The sequence below is a fragment of the Xenopus tropicalis genome, chromosome 1 (genome assembly GCF_000004195.4).
Source record: "Xenopus tropicalis strain Nigerian chromosome 1, UCB_Xtro_10.0, whole genome shotgun sequence".
NCBI lineage: Eukaryota > Metazoa > Chordata > Amphibia > Anura > Pipidae > Xenopus > Xenopus tropicalis.
This window is the reverse complement of record NC_030677.2, coordinates 16862968-16882486: the sequence shown is the minus strand read 5'-3', so window position 1 is coordinate 16882486 and position 19519 is coordinate 16862968. Positions and strand designations below refer to the sequence as shown.

The 19519-nt window shown below is 48.1% G+C and overlaps 1 protein-coding gene across 2 annotated transcripts in view; it reads right to left on the bottom strand.

Annotated features, from left to right (window-relative positions):
* Positions 1–662: 662 nt before the first annotated feature.
* fbxo41 (F-box protein 41) overlaps positions 663–19519 on the bottom strand; it is a 61268-nt gene continuing 42411 nt past the window's right edge. The window contains 12 exon segments of one of the 2 annotated variants that reach the window (NM_001079043.1): positions 663–1191; positions 1783–1898; positions 2133–2291; positions 2477–2595; positions 2771–2866; positions 3628–3780; positions 4700–4815; positions 6088–6320; positions 6761–7113; positions 7604–7683; positions 7825–8032; positions 16603–17578. In NM_001079043.1, coding sequence (NP_001072511.1) covers positions 1129–1191; positions 1783–1898; positions 2133–2291; positions 2477–2595; positions 2771–2866; positions 3628–3780; positions 4700–4815; positions 6088–6320; positions 6761–7113; positions 7604–7683; positions 7825–8032; positions 16603–17336 — 2430 coding nt within the window. In that variant the 5' untranslated portion in view covers positions 17337–17578 and the 3' untranslated portion in view covers positions 663–1128. 2 annotated transcript variants of the gene reach the window in all.

Below are 19519 nucleotides of genomic sequence, written 5' to 3'. Positions count from 1 at the left end.
AGCTTCTTGGAAGGACATTTCTATCTTTCCAGTGAAATGTACCTTTAATAAGGAATGGGTTGATGTAACCTAATGAAAGACAAGTGTTATTCAGAATCAAAATACATAGCCCCTCAGATACGAACAGCCAATATCAGCGGCCCCCAACCAATGGCTCCGGAGCAACATGTTGCCCACCAACAGTTTTGGTTGGATGTAGGCTGCCAGTCCACATAGGGGGCTACCAAATAGCCAATCACAGCCCTTATTTCTTACCCCATGTAGACTTTGTGGCTCACAGGTAAAAAAAGCTTGGGGACCCCTGGCCTATATCTATGTGTGGGCGCAGGTATGGAGTCCAAACAACCTACAGAATGGCTTGAAGTTGGGATATAAGTCACCTGACACTCGGCACTAACGACTGTGTCCGATCTGCAGGGGGATCTCAGCATTCTACCTCTGTAACGAGCAATGTCGATTTCATTAGCTGCCCGTTTATTTTATTGCCTGCCATAGACACTGTCGTTCTATGATCAACACGGTGGCGTTTCACACAGTGAATAAAGAAGCTGGGACTTTCCCATTATCGGATGACTGTGCTCCTCATGCTTATCGTAAGCTCCTCTTTATATTACTATGAGCATAATTTAAACTGGAACACTTGCTGGTTCCACAGCTTTTTCTTTTTTTTTTTTTTAAATAATAGTATATATATTTATAGTTAAAATATCAATATATTTATATATTAATATACAGATTTATATGTATATCTCACTTGACAGAAACACAAATAATAAGGTCCACACATACTTCGCAGTGCACTATGGACTCGCTTGTAACGCTACATCCGGCCCCAGGGAGCCGCACACCGTGTTCCTTCTCTACAATGATAAATAACCAAAAAGAACAGAGAATATGAACCCTGAAGTTTGGTGTTACCAGCCAGCGTCGCGGGATAGGCCGGTGAGAGCCTTATTCTCCTCGGGGCCCGGCGCAGCTTTACAGTGAAGGCGTTGAAGATTCGTTTGCTTCTGTATATTTGGCAATGGTTCGTAATGGCACTTCCCATGTGGAGACTGCAAAATGGAACTCTGGGTAGTTCAGTGGATTTCAGAATCACAAAATCTGACAGTCTGGTAGAAAATAGGGTTAGCAGCCTTCTTCTACTTTAATGTGTAGAATCTTGGAGAACCCAGGCCTCTTCTTTAGAGCCTACAATACAGAAATATATGTGTGAGTCGCACTGTGATGGAACTACTGTATCTCATCTAGAGCTGAAATAATGAAATTCTTTCATGGATAGGTAACCTTTAGTAAGCAACTTTTCAATTGGTCTTCATTATTTATAGTTTTTGAATTATTTGCCTTCTTCGTCTAACACTTTGCAGCTTTCAACTGGGGCTTGTTGATGCGGTCCCCGAACCGACAGTGCCTATACCCACCGTTCTAATTTGATCATTTGGCCCCAGGGCCCCGGTCTAAATGACCGAATTAGCCCAATATCACCCACCCGCAGGTGGGGATATCAGGAGAAGATCTTACCGTGTATGGCCAGATTTAGTTTAGCCAAACTAGCTACCAGGCAATGGGGGCTTTATGAGCCACAGGCAACTACTGACACATCCAGATCACACTCGCCCTAAAGCCTGGTGAGAATGTAGTATCAATTTGCCTTTTCCATAAAAATACCCCTATGAATAAACTCTCCAAGGGGCGTCATTTTACCAAATGGTTGTGAGATCTTCCCATTAACCTCGCAGGTAGATGACTGTTACTCGCCACACCGAACATTTTATATTTTACCTGCAATTTATTAACCATTTCCTCAAAAAGTTTCCTGGCCTCAGGGCTGCTGGGGTCCTTGAAGTAATCGGCAATGCCCACTTGGACCACAATGGATTTTAGGTTCCGGCAGACACCTGCAGAAGATAATGCAGTTACTCAGAGCACAGTGTGAGGGTCACTAAAGGACAAGGATCAACACTGGGTGACTCTGGGGCTAAGAGGCACCTTTCTTGTGTCACCTTCATCTCTACTAATGGCCCATGTATTGATATTATTGTATTGATTGTAATGATATTATTGTTGGTAGACATGGGTGCTGCTCACCTCTCTCTTCTCTCGTATTGCCCACCCTACAAACAAACACTCACTGTTGAAATGCAGGAGGGCTTTGGGCGTGACTGGCGTGGAAGTTAACACCAGCATCTCCAGGCCTTTCAGACCCTCCCGGCAAACCTCCGCTGCCACCTCCTGGTTGATTTCGGTCACGTGGTCCAGTTCCAGAACTTGCAGACGCATGCAGTTACGGGCTGCGGGAAGGCAGATGGAAATAAGTTACTGGAATGAAAAAAGGGATTGAAAATAGAGTCTGTCTATGGCATCTTACGGCAGCTCCTCTGGCATTTGCCACAACCCACAGATTGCCAGTCCGGACCTGGTGCCTAAGCCTACAAGGTAAATATATCTTTGGTACAGTGGTACTACACTCACTTACCTAGAGAAGAGAGTCCCTGTACCCCACAGCCAGCTCCGCCTACTCCCAGTGCTCTCAGGTGGGGCCAACATCGTCCAATCATCTGCAGGCAGCGATTACTAAACCTCGTGGGCTGCTGGCTGTGAGACAATTGAATGACAAATCACAGGCTATTCAGTTAGGGTTTACATGGGCAATTTTTTGGCACAAACATTGTCAGCTGGAGAATTCTGCTGCTAATTACAACCCTGCAGATATGCAATCTGGGTATTGTTCTAAAATGTTTTCCAGGATTGTGTCATTACTGTTACTTACCAGGGGTGTAATGGCGCCACCTGGAGGGAGATAATGTCTCTGCAGCCAGCCCCTAATGCCCAAATGACTTCATGGCCAACTGGGTCTGTGGAACTCCTGTTTGTGAATGAAAAAAGTAAATTGTAACAGCAGCAGTGCAAAGCCAAAGAAACTAGAGATTTCAGTACACAGATTCAGTGCCTGGTAGTACCACTATGTAACAGCTGGTAGTGCCTGTATGTAACAGCTGGCAGTACCCATATGTAACAGCTGGCAGTACCCATATGTAACAGCTGGCAGTGCCCGGCAGTAACAGCTGGCAGTACCTGTATGTAACAGCTTGCAGTGCCCGGTAGTAACAGCTGGCAGTACCTGTATGTAACAGCTGGCAGTGCCCGGCAGTAACAGCTGGCAGTACCTGTATGTAACGGCTGGCAGTGCCCGGCAGTAACTGCTGGCAGTACCTGTATGTAACAGCTGGCAGTGCCCGGCAGTAACAGCTGGCAGTACCTGTATGTAACAGCTTGCAGTGCCCGGCAGTAACAGCTGGCAGTACCTGTATGTAACAGCTTGCAGTGCCCGGCAGTAACAGCAGGCAGTACCTGTATGTAACAGCTTGCAGTGCCTGGCAGTAACAGCTGGCAGTACCTGTATGTAACAGCTGGCAGTGCCCGGCAGTAACAGCTGGCAGTACCTGTATGTAACAGCTTGCAGTGCCTGGCAGTAACAGCTGGCAGTACCTGTATGTAACAGCTGGCAGTGCCCGGCAGTAACAGCTGGCAGTACCTGTATGTAACAGCTTGCAGTGCCTGGCAGTAACAGCTGGCAGTACCTGTATGTAACAGCGGGCAGTGCCCGGCAGTAACAGCTGGCAGTACCTGTATGTAACAGCTTGCAGTGCCCGGCAGTAACAGCTGGCCAGCCAAAGGGAGCGGTCAGTCAGTACATTGGGACAGTGTGATATACGCAGAATAAGCAGGTTCCCTCCTGTTGCTTTAAGCAGAGTCTCCAGCCCGGCCTCCAGGCAGCCCCTAGATTGTGGCAAGAAGCAAAGTCTCTGTTAGTATCCGGGAATGAGCCCTTTGATAAATGAATAATAACAATGATATAAAGTAAGTTTATCCCTGTCCAAACTGCCCTGCTGTCCTGTCTGTGTATAGGAATCAGCCCTTTGTGTAATGAGGGACTTAAGGTGCCCATACACTATAAGATCCGCTCGCTTGGCGATGTCGCCAAGCGAGCGGATCTTCACCCGATATCCCCACCTACAGGTGGGCGATATCGGGTAGCAAGTAACTTGAAAAAAAAAAAATCCGATCGTTTGGCCCTGGGGCCAAACGATCGGATTACATTTGTGGTTATGGGGCAGTCGGTTCGGGGACCACATCAACGAGCCGATGCAGTACTCGATCCGACCGGATTTTCTAACCTGGCCGATCGACATCTGCCCAATTTCAGGCCAGATATCGGTCGGCCAGGCCGCTCTGTTCTGCCCATACACGGGCCGATTAGCTGTCGAAACGGTCCAAGGGACCCATATCGGCAGCTATAGTCGGCCCGTGTATGGGGACCTTTACTGTAGCTGACATATAGATGGACAATAAAAGCCAAAGTACGGTATAGAAGCATTGAGTAGAATGCAGGGAATAATGCATTCCCCCGTGGGGGTAACCCATAACAACCAATCAAATTATTGCATTCATTGTTGTACCTGTAGCAGACAGAAAAAAAATAATCACTGGTTGCTATGGGTTACTACCCACGGACAAATTTGCCCAGTGCTGATAAATCAGCCCTGAGGTGCTAGTGCCACCACACAATACTCCAGGCTGTTAGTTCTGCTATGTGTGCGACTGCCTCCAACCAATAGTGTTTTATATTTGGATGCCCCAGCCATATGCAGGTCGTTCCTTCTATTTTCCATGGAAATCGCCACAATTGGTGCCTCACCGTGTGCTTTTCATGTACTCCTCCTTGGTCTCCTTCTTCCCTCGCTGCCGAGGTTTGAGGTTCTGTAGGGTCAGGGAGTGGGTCTGAGTGCACCACTGGGAGAGGGTTACCAGGAACTAGAATGAAGAGTAATGACAGTCAGATGGGGCAACAAAGGGTGGGGGCAGGATCTCGGAAATAGAGATGGACAATGTTCTTAACCCCGGGCCCACCAGGGGCATTTATATCATTTTCCTTACTATTCCTAAAAAACTGAAACAAGCTCGCATCTCCTTGTATGTATGTGTATCTTTATTTATAAAGTGCTACTTATGTACCCAGCGCTGTACAGTAGAATACATTAATACAAATAGGGGTTATTAAGATAATAATAGATAAATACAAATAAATACAAAATACAGTTGCAATAAGTTAAGGGTCAAAGATACAAGAGGATGGAGGTCCCTGCCCCGTAGAGCTTACAGTCTTGGCCACCCAGTATTTGATCATTGGCTACTGTATTTACCCAGCAAAGCCAAAACTATAAATAACCATTAAGTGTTATAACTGGAGTGATACTTAGTCTCCCACTAGTGCCCTGATTGGTTCCTTCCAACCTATAGAGAGTGATGGCTCAGGCTGATATCTGTCTCTTACTGACTAAGGCACCCAGCAATTGGATATTGATTTATTTGGAGGGACGTGCTGCAAGTGTTGCTAATAGACTCCTCTTAGATGGATGGGCGGCAAAAGAGAGGAGTCGTGGGGGTGGAAGGGACAGCAGTGAGCGTTGGTATAGAGACAGGTAGGCATGAGATTGGAAAGGCGAGAGGTGAATGAAATGAGAGTCACCGATCGTTTAATAGGGGGTGGGAGTGGGGAAGAAGAGCAATGGGACCAATTAATGGTGATGGATGTGGGTTGGACGCAGCAATTGGATCAGATGCAGCACTGAAAACACAATGTTCAAATCATTTACTACTATTGAACCCTGCCCTATGATTGCACATGGTGATCAGCGCTGTCACTGTAAGCCATAATATACTGGGCAGACTCACTTTCTCCAGTCTTACTGGTTTGTTCATATCAGGCAGTCATTGGTCAGTAATTCTTGTGGCTTCTCCCAGGCAGCAGTCATGGAACTATTTCTTGTTTCTAGGGTGTCATTAAACAGCAGTTGCCATGGTTACTGCCCCACTGACAAACCAGCAATTGGGAAGCCAAAAAGAGTGTGGTCCAAAGTGATGATCTGATAGACTGGTGTAAAGTGAGCCTGCCCAGCTTGGACCATTGACTGTACTATTATGGCTTAGAGAAGATATAGATAACAGATGGAAAGACATATATAAATGGATGGACAGAAAGACAAGATGAGAAGGCCAGACAGACAGACAGACACTCTTGCCTACCTTTGGAGACACCCTGGCATTCTCTAGGAACACACGAGTCCATACGGCTGGATGTCGAGCTACGAATTTCCAGTCTCTGCTGACTTCAGCCGCCCGCAGCAATGTCTTGGTATCGAGGTAGGTGAAGATGCAGAACAGTGCCGCTCTCATCTTTAGGATCTCTGGGCTGATCACCTCGTTGGAACGAGACGGGCTTCCCTTCTCCGGCCTCTGGATCCGCCCATCACAGCGCCCTGCAATCACACATTGCTTATCGCTAAGGGATATGCAACATACAGGACTAAAGAAGCTTTGCTGCACTGCTTATCGCTAAGGGATATGCAACATACAGGACTAAAGAAGCTTTGCTGCACTGCTTATCGCTAAGGGATATGCAACATACAGGACTAAAGAAGCTTTGCTGCATTGTTATTTCATTTGCTTTCTGAAAAAAGTATAATTTGTTTGAAGCATCAGAGGGTGGCTGCTACTATCTGCCATTTTCTGCCTTTAGCAACACCAGTGGGCGGCTCCTGTATTGTGATTGACAAGGCACTCTGTTAATGCCTGGAATACACACCCCATGGCTCAGAACCATAGAAGTATCAGAATTTAGCCACAGACAATGAGATTTAGGTCACACTTTCCCTCCATTGGTTACATTCCCATACACTCCCTCCAACCCAGCACCCACCTTTGGGCCTGCAGCCTCCTGATGCCCGGTTGGAATTCAGCTCTGCCGACCCAACGCTCTCCTCTTCCCAGACTTCTGCCTCCGACTCAGTAGTCCTGGAGCCCACATCAGAGATGTCTCCCTCTTCTCCTTCCGTGCTGTTCCGGTAGGGCCGCCGGTGCCAGTTCTGGATTGCCTGTCTGCGCAGGCCTGAGCTGCGAGTGTTGTTGTTCCTCTCAAAGCTGCTGTCTTCTCCATGGTTATTCCCTGTATATCGTTGGCCCTCCATACTGTCCTCGCCCCCTGCCTGCTCCCCGCCATCACTTTCGTAACAGCCGGAGCTCTGGGATACAGTCTTTACTCTGCCAGAGGCCCTGAGCCATGGGAGGAAAATCACATTTTTATCCTCATGCTTTGATTGGTGGGATATATTTGAATCCTCATTTATCTACCATATATACTAGATTATAAGCCAATCTGAATATAAGCCGAGGTACCCGGAAAAACTTATTGACTCGAGTATAAGCCTAGGGTGGGAAATGCAGCAGCTCCTGCTAAGTTTCAATAATCAAAATAAATACCAATAACATTACATTAATTGAGGCATCAGTGGGGTATATATTTCAAAGAAAAACAGAAGGGGTGAAGAGGGTCAACAAAAACAATAGGCACTGGAGGGTCTGGTTGCGGGTGGCCTAATTTGACACAAAGGACAGAGGGTGCTAGTCTGGGGGGACCCATGGCACCCAACTCGAGTATAAGTCAAGGGTGACTTTTTCAGAGCATTTTGGGTGCTGAAAAACTAGGCTTATACTCGAGTATATACGGTACTAGGCCCCCATCCCCGGGTATAGTAAGGCTTACCCAATGGAAGAGGAGCGCTGATTGTTAGCAACCGAGTAAGAGCCATGGGAAGCAGAAACAGCTCCGACATGTCGCTCCCTCTATGGAAAGAAGCCAAACAAATGCATTGTGGGTAAATTCTAATCACTGGCACAACTGTAAAGGTTAATTTCTGCAACCCTCTATCCACCCCACACATTACAGGCCGGAGGGAAGGCAATACCCTTGTATTCACCAGATACCTGTCTGGGTGGCACCTTGTACCCGGTCACACTGCATCTCCCCAAGCTGCCATTGGGAGTGGAGCCACAACTGCTGATGATCTGAAGCTGCTTCTCTGCCCTGTCAGCTCGGTCTAAGAGCTCCTCGATGAACTGCTGCAGGCGCACCTTGGCGTTCGCTTCCCGACTCGCCGTCTCCTTCAGGAAAAGGTCGATCTCTGACACCTCCCTGTTGGACGGAATAAAAAGAGCCTCTTAAAGGGGTAGATCATCTCTGAATTAACTTTTAATATAACATAGGCAGCGATATTCTGAGACAATTTGTAATTGGTCTTCATTTATTATGGTTTTTGAGTTATTTAGCTTTAGGTTCAGCAGCTCTCCAGTTAAGCATTTCAACAGCTGGTTGCTAAGGTCTTATTATCCTAGAAACCAGGCAGTGGTTTGAACAAGACACAGGAATATGAGCAGGAGAGGTCTTGCATAGAAAGGTAAGGGTATTCTCTGGCTCCTTTAGATTAGCCTGTGGCATTCTCTGGCTCCTTACCCGGTGGTATTCTCTGGCTCCTTGAGATTAGCCCGGTGGCATTCTCTGGCTCCTTGAGATTAGCCCGGTGGCATTCTCTGGCTCCTTGAGATTAGCCCGGTGGCATTCTCTGGCTCCTTGAGATTAGCCCGGTGGCATTCTCTGGCTCCTTGAGATTAGCCCGGTGGCATTCTCTGGCTCCTTGAGATTAGCCCGGTGGCATTCTCTGGCTCCTTGAGATTAGCCTGTGGCATTCTCTGGCTCCTTTAGATTAGCCTGTGGCATTCTCTGGCTCCTTACCCGGTGGAATTCTCTGGCTCCTTGAGATTAGCCCGGTGGCATCTGGCTCCTTGAGATTAGCCCGGTGGCATTCTCTGGCTCCTTGAGATTAGCCCGTGGCATTCTCTGACTCCTTGAGATTAGCCCGTGGCATTCTCTGGCTCCTTGAGATTAGCCTGGTGGCATTCTCTGGCTCCTTGAGATTAGCCCGGTGGCATTCTCTGGCTCCTTGAGATTAGCCCGTGGCATTCTCTGGCTCCTTGAGATTAGCCTGTGGCATTCTCTGGCTCCTTGAGATTAGCCCGTGGCATTCTCTGGCTCCTTGAGATTAGCCTGTGGCATTCTCTGGCTCCTTGAGATTAGCCTGTGGCATTCTCTGGCTCCTTACCCGGTGGAATTCTCTGGCTCCTTGAGATTAGCCTGGTGGCATCTGGCTCCTTGAGATTAGCCCGGTGGCATTCTCTGGCTCCTTGAGATTAGTCCGTGGCATTCTCTGACTCCTTGAGATTAGCCCGTGGCATTCTCTGGCTCCTTGAGATTAGCCCGGTGGCATTCTCTGGCTCCTTGAGATTAGCCTGGTGGCATTCTCTGGCTCCTTGAGATTAGCCCGGTGGCATTCTCTGGCTCCTTGAGATTAGCCCGTGGCATTCTCTGGCTCCTTGAGATTAGCCTGTGGCATTCTCTGGCTCCTTACCCGGTGGAATTCTCTGGCTCCTTGAGATTAGCCTGGTGGCATCTGGCTCCTTGAGATTAGCCCGGTGGCATTCTCTGGCTCCTTGAGATTAGTCCGTGGCATTCTCTGACTCCTTGAGATTAGCCCGTGGCATTCTCTGGCTCCTTGAGATTAGCCCGGTGGCATCTGGCTCCTTGAGATTAGCCCGGTGGCATTCTCTGGCTCCTTGAGATTAGCCCGGTGGCATTCTCTGGCTCCTTGAGATTAGCCTGTGGCATTCTCTGGCTCCTTGAGATTAGCCTGTGGCATTCACTGGCTCCTTACCCGGTGGAATTCTCTGGCTCCTTGAGATTAGCCCAGTGGCATCTGGCTCCTTGAGATTAGCCCAGTGGCATTCTCTGGCTCCTTGAGATTAGCCCGTGGCATTCTCTGACTCCTTGAGATTAGCCCGTGGCATTCTCTGGCTCCTTGAGATTAGCCCGGTGGCATTCTCTGGCTCCTTGAGATTAGCCCGGTGGCATTCTCTGGCTCCTTGAGATTAGCCCGTGGCATTCTCTGGCTCCTTGAGATTAGCCTGTGGCATTCTCTGGCTCCTTTAGATTAGCCTGTGGCATTCTCTGGCTCCTTACCCGGTGGAATTCTCTGGCTCCTTGAGATTAGCCCGGTGGCATCTGGCTCCTTGAGATTAGCCCGGTGGCATTCTCTGGCTCCTTGAGATTAGCCCGGTGGCATTCTCTGACTCCTTGAGATTAGCCCGTGGCATTCTCTGGCTCCTTGAGATTAGCCCGTGGCATTCTCTGGCTCCTTGAGATTAGCCCGGTGGCATTCTCTGGCTCCTTGAGATTAGCCCGGTGGCATTCTCTGGCTCCTTGAGATTAGCCCGGTGGCATTCTCTGGCTCCTTGAGATTAGCCTGTGACATTCTCTGGCACCTTGAGATTAGCCCGGTGGCATTCTCTGGCTCCTTGAGATTAGCCTGTGGCATTCTCTGGCTCCTTGAGATTAGCCCGTGGCATTCTCTGGCTCCTTGAGATTAGCCCGTGGTATTCTCTGGCTCCTTTAGATTAGCCTGTGGCATTCTCTGGCTCCTTACCCGGTGGTATTCTCTGGCTCCTTGAGATTAGCCCGGTGGCATCTGGCTCCTTGAGATTAGCCCGGTGGCATTCTCTGGCTCCTTGAGATTAGCCCGGTGGCATTCTCTGGCTCCTTGAGATTAGCCTGTGGCATTCTCTGGCTCCTTTAGATTAGCCTGTGGCATTCTCTGGCTCCTTACCCGGTGGAATTCTCTGGCTCCTTGAGATTAGCCCGGTGGCATCTGGCTCCTTGAGATTAGCCCGGTGGCATTCTCTGGCTCCTTGAGATTAGCCCGTGGCATTCTCTGACTCCTTGAGATTAGCCCGTGGCATTCTCTGGCTCCTTGAGATTAGCCCGGTGGCATTCTCTGGCTCCTTGAGATTAGCCCGGTGGCATTCTCTGGCTCCTTGAGATTAGCCCGGTGGCATTCTCTGGCTCCTTGAGATTAGCCTGTGGCATTCTCTGGCTCCTTTAGATTAGCCTGTGGCATTCTCTGGCTCCTTACCCGGTGGAATTCTCTGGCTCCTTGAGATTAGCCCAGTGGCATCTGGCTCCTTGAGATTAGCCCGGTGGCATTCTCTGGCTCCTTGAGATTAGCCCGGTGGCATTCTCTGGCTCCTTGAGATTAGCCTGTGGCATTCTCTGGCTCCTTACCCGGTGGAATTCTCTGGCTCCTTGAGATTAGCCCGGTGGCATCTGGCTCCTTGAGATTAGCCCGGTGGCATTCTCTGGCTCCTTGAGATTAGCCCGTGGCATTCTCTGACTCCTTGAGATTAGCCTGTGGCAATCTCTGGCTCCTTGAGATTAGCCGGTGGCATTCTCTGGCTCCTTGAGATTAGCCCGGTGGCATTCTCTGGCTCCTTGAGATTAGCCCGGTGGCATTCTCTGGCTCCTTGTGATTAGCCCGTGGCATTCTCTGACTCCTTGTGATTAGCCCGTGGCATTCTCTGACTCCTTGTGATTAGCCCGTGGCATTCTCTGGCTCCTTGAGATTAGCCCGTGGCATTCTGTGGCTCCTTGAGATTAGCCCGTGGCATTCTGTGGCTCCTTGAGATTAGCCCGTGGCATTCTGTGGCTCCTTGAGATTAGCCCGTGGCATTCTGTGGCTCCTTGAGATTAGCCCGTGGCATTCTGTGGCTCCTTGAGATTAGCCCGTGGCATTCTGTGGCTCCTTGAGATTAGCCCGTGGCATTCTCTGGCTGGGGATGGCACAGAAGGCCGCGCTGCCCGCTGATAAATCCTATTGTGCATCCCCCTCCCACTCCCGGCAGGCAGCGGCCATGCTGTGATGTTAGGAGATGAAAGGGTCTCATCCTCTTTATATCCTCGCAGCTCCAGCCTCTCCCTGACTGACACCGGCATCTCCCCATTACTTACTGAGTATCCGCGCTCATTACTTATACATTAAATCAACACTTCACATATCGGAACGAGAGATTAAAAGAGGAGATGAAGGCAAACACCCTGTTGTGGCGCAGTAACGAAGATGTCGTTAGCAGGTACAGAAATAAATATACAAAATAAGCCCTTCATCACCCTCATCCCCATCAGCTTCCTCCCTCTAAATGTCATGCCAATGTGATCACTGAGCGAGCGTTTAACTGGGTCACGTGGCGCAATTATGGGCACAAGGAAGGGACTCTGGGCATAGATTTGGATTGGTAAGTAATTAGTTGTTATACAATCATGGTCTCTCCCTAGCAGGGCTGGGCTGGCAATTCTGGCAAATGCCAGAAAAGAGAAAAAGTACTATACTCTTTATTTTATCCTGCTGAATTGTGTTAGTACAGGGGAATCCCTATGCTGCCATAGTTTTATGGTATCTCTCTGTACAGGCTATGAGCAAACTTAGGGGGCTGTTCCTGCTGAATTGTGCTTAGTACAGGGGAATCCCTATGCTGCCATAGTTTTATGGTATCTCTCTGTACAGGCTATGAGCAAACTTAGGGGGCTGTTCCTGCTGAATTGTGCTTAGTACAGGGGAATCCCTATGTGCCATAGTTTTATGGTATCTCTCTGTACAGGCTATAAGCAAACTTAGGGGCTGTTCCTGCTGAATTGTGCTTAGTACAGGGAAATCCCTATGCTGCCATAGTTTTATGGTATCTCTCTGTACAGGCTATGAGCAAACTTAGGGGGCTGTTCCTGCTGAATTGTGCTTAGTACAGGGGAATCCCTATGTGCCATAGTTTTATGGTATCTCTCTGTACAGGCTATGATCCAACTCAGGGGGCTGTTCCTGCTGAATTGTGCTTAGTACAGGGGAATCCCTATGCTGCCATAGTTTTATGGTATCTCTCTGTACAGGCTATGAGCAAACTTAGGGGGCTGTTCCTGCTGAATTGTGCTTAGTACAGGGGAATCCCTATGCTGCCATAGTTTTATGGTATCTCTCTGTACAGGCTATGAGAAAACTTAGGGGGCTGTTCCTGCTGAATTGTTCTTAGTACAGGGGAATCCCTATGCTGCCATAGTTTTATGGTATCTCTCTGTACAGGCTATGAGCAAACTTAGGGGGCTGTTCCTGCTGAATTGTGCTTAGTACAGGGAAATCCCTATGTGCCATAGTTTTATGGTATCTCTCTGTACAGGCTATGAGCAAACTTAGGGGGCTGTTCCTGCTGAATTGTGCTTAGTACAGGGAATCCCTATGTGCCATAGTTTTATGGTATCTCTCTGTACAGGCTATGAGCAAACTTAGGGGGCTGTTCCTGCTGAATTGTGCTTAGTACAGGGGAATCCCTATGTGCCATAGTTTTATGGGATCTCTCTGTACAGGCTATGAGCAAACTTAGGGGGCTGTTCCTGCTGAATTGTGCTTAGTACAGGGGAATCCCTATGTGCCATAGTTTTATTGGATCTCTCTGTACAGGCTATGAGCAAACTTAGGGGGCTGTTCATGCTGAATTGTACTTAGTACAGGGGAATACCTATGTTAACATAATTGCATGGCATCTTTTTGCACAATTGCAGTGGTGCACGACAGTGCTCTATTCAATAGTTCCAGAAGTAGATTTTCTTTGCCCTTTCACACCTCTCAGAATATAAATATATCTTTCTCACAGGAGTTCTGAGAATTAAATAGAAACTTTTGTCACCTAAATTACACTTGCGTCATACAGATCAGGCGCCAAAGCAAGCGCATGGGGAGGGGGGAGCCAAAAAGATGATTACCAATAAAAGCTGTCTGCAGAAAGGAGTTAATGCACTGGGTCAAGTACTTCAACATTTATAGGTGGGACGGTATAAAAGGGCAAGATTGTGACAGTAGTTGTAGGGCAAGATGGTGACAGTAGGGCAAGATGGTGACAGTAGGGCAAGGTGAAGACAATGGGACAAGATGGAGACTGTAGGACAAGATGGAAACTGTAGGACAAGATGGAGACAGTAGGACAAGATGGAGACAGTAGGACAAGATGGAGACAGAAGGGCAAGATGGAGACAGTAGGGCAAGATGGAGACAGTAGGACAAGATGGAGACAGAAGGGCAAGATGGAAACAGTAGGGCAAGATGGAGACAGTAGGACAAGATGGAGACAGTAGGACAAGATGGAAACAGTGGGACAAGATGGAGACAGTAGGACAAGATGGAGACAGTAGGACAAGACTGAGACAGTAGGACAAGATGGAGACAGTAGGACAAGACTGAGACAGTAGGACAAGATGGAGACAGTAGGACAAGATGGAGACAGTAGGACAAGACTGAGACAGTAGGACAAGATGGAGACAGTAGGACAAGACTGAGACAGTAGGACAAGATGGAGACAGTAGGGCAAGACTGAGACAGTAGGACAAGATGGAGACAGTAGGGCAAGATGGAGACAGTAGGACAAGATGGAGACAGTAGGACAAGATGGAGACAGTAGGACAAGATGGAGACAGTAGGGCAAGATGGAGACAGTAGGACAAGATGGAGACAGTAGGGCAAGATGGAGACAGCAGGGCAAGATGGAGACAGTAGGGCAAGATGGAGACAGTAGGACAAGATGGAGACAGTAGGGACAAGATGGAGACAGTAGGGCAAGATGGAGACAGTAGGGCAAGATGGAGACAGTAGGACAAGATGGAGACAGTAGGACAAGATGGAGACAGTAGGACAAGATGGAAACAGTAGGAAAAGATGGAGACAGTAGGAAAAGATGGAGACAGTAGGAAAAGATAACAACGGTTGGGCAAGATGGAGACAGTAGGAGAAGATGGAGACAGTTGGGCAAGATGATGACACTATTTGTAGGACAAGAGAGAGACAGTAGTTGTTGGACAAGATGGATATAGTAGGGTAAGGTGGCAACATCAGAGCATGATGGAGACATGTATATCTTTATTATTTATTAGTAGGGGAAGATGGCACAGTAACACTTTAGCTCAGCATTCCCTACTTGCAGCTTTTCAGTATCTTCTGAAAACCCATAAATTCTGTTTCTCTGTAAAGCCCTGTTTGCTGGTTAACTAACAGCTGCCCGTGCATCAGTCTTCATTAAATGAGTGTATCCATTATGCACTGGCACAGCTTTGCATGAAATACCCAGTTAATTACACATTTAATCTCCCTTCCCAATGCTCACAGGGTGGCACAGAACCAAACTGTGTGAACATGCAGACACTTTCCCATCATTATTTTGATCATGCAATGTAGTCTGTAGCTGTTACTGCCATTAGTCCATAGGGCCACAGGTCTATAGCAGGCAGGCTGGTAATGTACATAGGGCATGATAAGAGCGGCAGCAACAGACCTCATTATTGTTGTCATTATTAGGACATATTTATAAAGTACCAACATGTTCCATAGTGCTGTACAATAGAAGGTTGTACACATCCAACCCACAGATAACATACATATACTAACAGATACAGACATCAGAAAAGGACTTGTTGATAGATTGCGACATCACAGAAGTGGGTAAAGAATGTGTGTTACCTTGTGCGACAGTAAACAAGTGGGTGGCTCACAAAATATGGCCTGGACAACAGCTCATTAGAACCGAGTGACTGTGCTGCTGTTGCACGGCTCTGTGTTTGTTTTATGTGGGGATAGAAGGAGAACTAAGGGGTAGGTGTAGGCGAGATTATATGGTGTGGGTAAGTCTGGATGTAGGTGAGAAGATAAAGAACATTATTGTATAGAAGAACTGACAGGGAAGAGTAAGAGTATGGGTGTAAGGGAGATGACAGGGAAGAGTAAGAGTATGGGTGTAAGGGAGATGACAGGGAAGAGTAAGAGTATGGGTGTAAGGGAGATGACAGGGAAGAGTAAGAGTATGGGTGTAAGGGAGATGACAGGGAAGAGTAAGAGTATGGGTGTAAGGGAGATGACAGGGAAGAGTAAGAGTATGGGTGTAAGGGAGATGACAGGGAAGAGTAAGAGTATGGGTGTAGGGGAGATGACAGGGAAGAGTAAGAGTATGGGTGTAGGGGAGATAATAGGGAAGAGTAAGAGTATGGGTGTAGGGGAGACAAAGGGGAACGGTTCAAGTATGGGTGTAGGGGAGATGAAGGGGAAGAGTAAGAGTATGGGTGTAGGGGAAATGACAGGGAAGAGTAAGCATATGGGTGTAGGGGAGACAAAGGGGAAGGGTTCAAGTATGGGTGTAGGGGGGATGAAGGGGAAGAGTAAGAGTGGGTGTGGGGAGATGACAGAGAAGAGTAAGAGTATGAGTGTAGGGGCGAGGAAGGGGAAGAGTAAGAGTATGTGTGTAGGGGAGATGAAGGGGAAGAGTAAGCATATGGGTGTAGGGGAGATGAAGGGGAAGAGTAAGAGTATGGGTGCAGAGGAGATGAAGGGGAAGAGTAAGAGTATGGGTGCAGATGAGATGAAGGGGAAGAGTAAGAGTATGGGTGCAGAGGAGATGAAGGGGAAGAGTAAGAGTATGGGTGCAGAGGAGATGAAGGGGAAGAGTAAGAGTATGGGTGCAGAGGAGATGAAGGGGAAGAGTAAGAGTATGGGTGCAGAGGAGATGACAGGGAAGAGTAAGAGTATGGGTGCAGAGGAGATGAAGGGGAAGAGTAAGAGTATGGGTGCAGAGGAGATGACAGGGAAGAGTAAGAGTATGGGTGCAGAGGAGATGACAGGGAAGAGTAAGAGTATGGGTGCAGAGGAGATGACAGGGAAGAGTAAGAGTATGGGTGCAGAGGAGATGAAGGGGAAGAGTAAGAGTATGGGTGCAGAGGAGATGAAGGGGAAGAGTAAGAGTAACACATGCACACTGGGGTTTGTTTTTTTCAACCTAACCTAACTATGTAATACTCACTGCTGTTTCTTGGTGAGTTCCTGTTCTTTCTGCACCAAGTCCTGCTTGAGTGAGGCCAGCATTTCCACACTGACGTCCACCTGCCTTGTGAGCTCAGAGGCCCTGTCCTCCAGCTCTTGCTTCTCTCGGCTCAGCCGCACACTCTCCTGCTTTGCTTTATCCAGCTCCGAGCTCTTCCTCTCTAGCTCTACTTGCAACCGGCCAACCTGGGTGGCTATCTTTTGTTCTACTTCCTCGGTCAGTTTCTCTAGTCGCTTGTCCACTTCCAGCTTCTCAAAGGCTCGGACCTTTAACCTAGCAAGCCCTTCCTCATAAGCAGCGTCCACTGCCGCTGATGCGGCTGCTGCAGCTGCCACTGCTGCAGGGGGTGGGGAGTGTGAGGCCATGGCTGTCTTAGTGAATATGTCCGCTAGAGGGATCTCCACTTCTTGAGTGTAACGAGAAGAAGACGGACTAAAGTCTTCAACTTGGACCAAGTCTCGGGTAAATATCTGCTCTTTTCCCTGGAAAGATGTGCTCTCAAAGACGTCCCTACGGTGTGCTGGGGTCAACAGAGCAGCCTCACTGGTTATGGGGAAGACGGCGGCATCACAAATGCTATTGGTCTTGGACAAGACATAGAGGGTCTCATAGGTGTGGTTGTATTCCAAGTGAGCCCTCAATGAGGACAAGCTCCGGAAACGTTTGTGCTCACCACACCTAGGGCACCGATAAGGCAGGTCCAAAGAGGCCATTCCTCAGCTCACAACGTGGTGTTTATTAGTCAGCCCCAAACACAATGGGTAGATGCTGAGGGTCATGGTGTGCCTGGGATCCTTGATGAGACAGATCCTTGAGTGAAGAACCAATGTATAAGCTTTGTGAGCCAAAGGTTCATTTCTGACGAAGCTGATAATACAACGGACAGCTGAGGAAGTCTCTTGAAGATCCACATTCACATGAGTTCTCTCCCAGCAGAGGTCAAGCTCTCCAGAATCTGAAGTGGGACAAAGATTTCTCATTAGATACAACAGGAGTGCACCCTACTCATGAGCTTGCACATTTACATAGTACCTACACTGACACAGTTAAATCACACATGGTTTTACTGTAGAGGAGAGACCCCCCAGAAGTCTACCAACCAAAAAAAGGAGAAATTTTGCTTTTTTGAGCAAAAAGTCCATTGTCCATTTGTTAAACTTCATTGCAAGATTGTCCTTTTGGTCTTTTGGCCCCTGTTTAATGCATGCTTGCATTCTTTTGGCTTTTGCAGCAGCTCCCTGGCACTGAGAACTACTTCTCACCCTTTTTTTCTATTTTACCAAATAATTTTCATCTTGAATTTGCACAATTTAACCTAAAATGTGACCTAAAGCTGGTCACAAGCAAGCCCAATGGGCAGGTAGCTAGCCAACTTGGACAAACCCCCAGTTTAGGCAGATGAGCCCATCTGTGCTTTCAGGGACTGACTGTAGGATATGGAGCAGAGTCTGACACAGATTGTGGGCAGTTTGTCAACTTTAGGTACAATAATTTTGCTAGAAGCTCTCTATGGGAAGGGGTGGGTGACTAAGGATGTTCTGAGAGCCCCTGTTCCACCTGAGTTCTCTGCAGCAGTCAGTAACCTCCATTCAGTGTAGATATTGACCCCTCCCTTACGAGTCCCACCGCAGGCTTCCCTGGTGTCCTGTCGCACGCCTGCCACAAGCATTTTTTATTAAATCTGAGGAAATTCATGAAGGCAGAAAACAAATTTGGCACCTTCCCTGTGATTCCCACTCATCCCCAGCACAGCTGTCTCCCCCACGTCCCCCTCCAGACCCTTGAAACTCCTTCTCTATAATTATTGTGCGCTTAACAGTTAACTCCTAACAGCCTGGCTGGAATCCTCACTCCTAGCGACGTGCTGCAATTCACATGCTATCCTACACAATCCAGATCATCCCCCCAAAAACTCTCAAATTCCTATGGCTGCAGCTACATTCCATACAAACATGCCTTTGAACTAATTACGCCAGATTGTGGGTGCCGAAGTGGTCAGGACAGGACTGGGTGTGGCCTAAATACCCTACTTTTTAATACTGAAATTATAGGTACTGTACGCACCCATCTGCTGTCTGAGGCTGCAGACCCAATGCTAATGGCAAGATTGCTAGTGCAAGGGTAAAAGTGCTCTCTCTACACACACATTTCTGCTTAGAAAAACACAAATTTGTCTTGTAAAGCTGCCAGGCTTTTTGGCAGGCTGTGGCAAAGTGGTGCTTGAGAGACAACAGGGCAAGATGGAGACAGTAGGACTAGATGGAGACAGTAGGACAAGATGGAGACAGTAGGGCAATATGGAGACAGTAGGACAAGATGGAGACAGTAGGGCAATATGGAGACAGTAGGGCAAGATGGAGACAGTAGGGCAAGATGGAGACAGTAGGGAAAGATGGAGACAGTAGGACTAGATGGAGACAGTATGACTAGATGGAGACAGTAGGACTAGATGGAGACAGTAGGGCAAGATGGAGACAGTAGGGAAAGATGGAGACAGTAGGACTAGATGGAGACAGTAGGGGCAAGATGGAGACAGTAGGACTAGATGGAGACAGCAGGGCAAGATGGAGACAGTAAGACTAGATGGAGACAGTAGGACAAGATGGAGACAGTAGGACAAGATGGAGACAGTAGGACAAGATGGAGATAGTAGGGCAAGATAGAGACAGTAGGGCAAGATGGAGACATTAGGACTAGATGGAAACAGTAGGGCAAGATGGAGACATTAGGACTAGATGGAAACAGTAGGGAAAGATGGAGACAGTAGGACTAGATGGAGACAGTAGGGACAAGATGGAGACAGTAGGACTAGATGGAGACAGTAGGGGCAAGATGGAGACAGTAGGACTAGATGGAGACAGTAGGGGCAAGATGTAGACAGTAGGACTAGACTGAG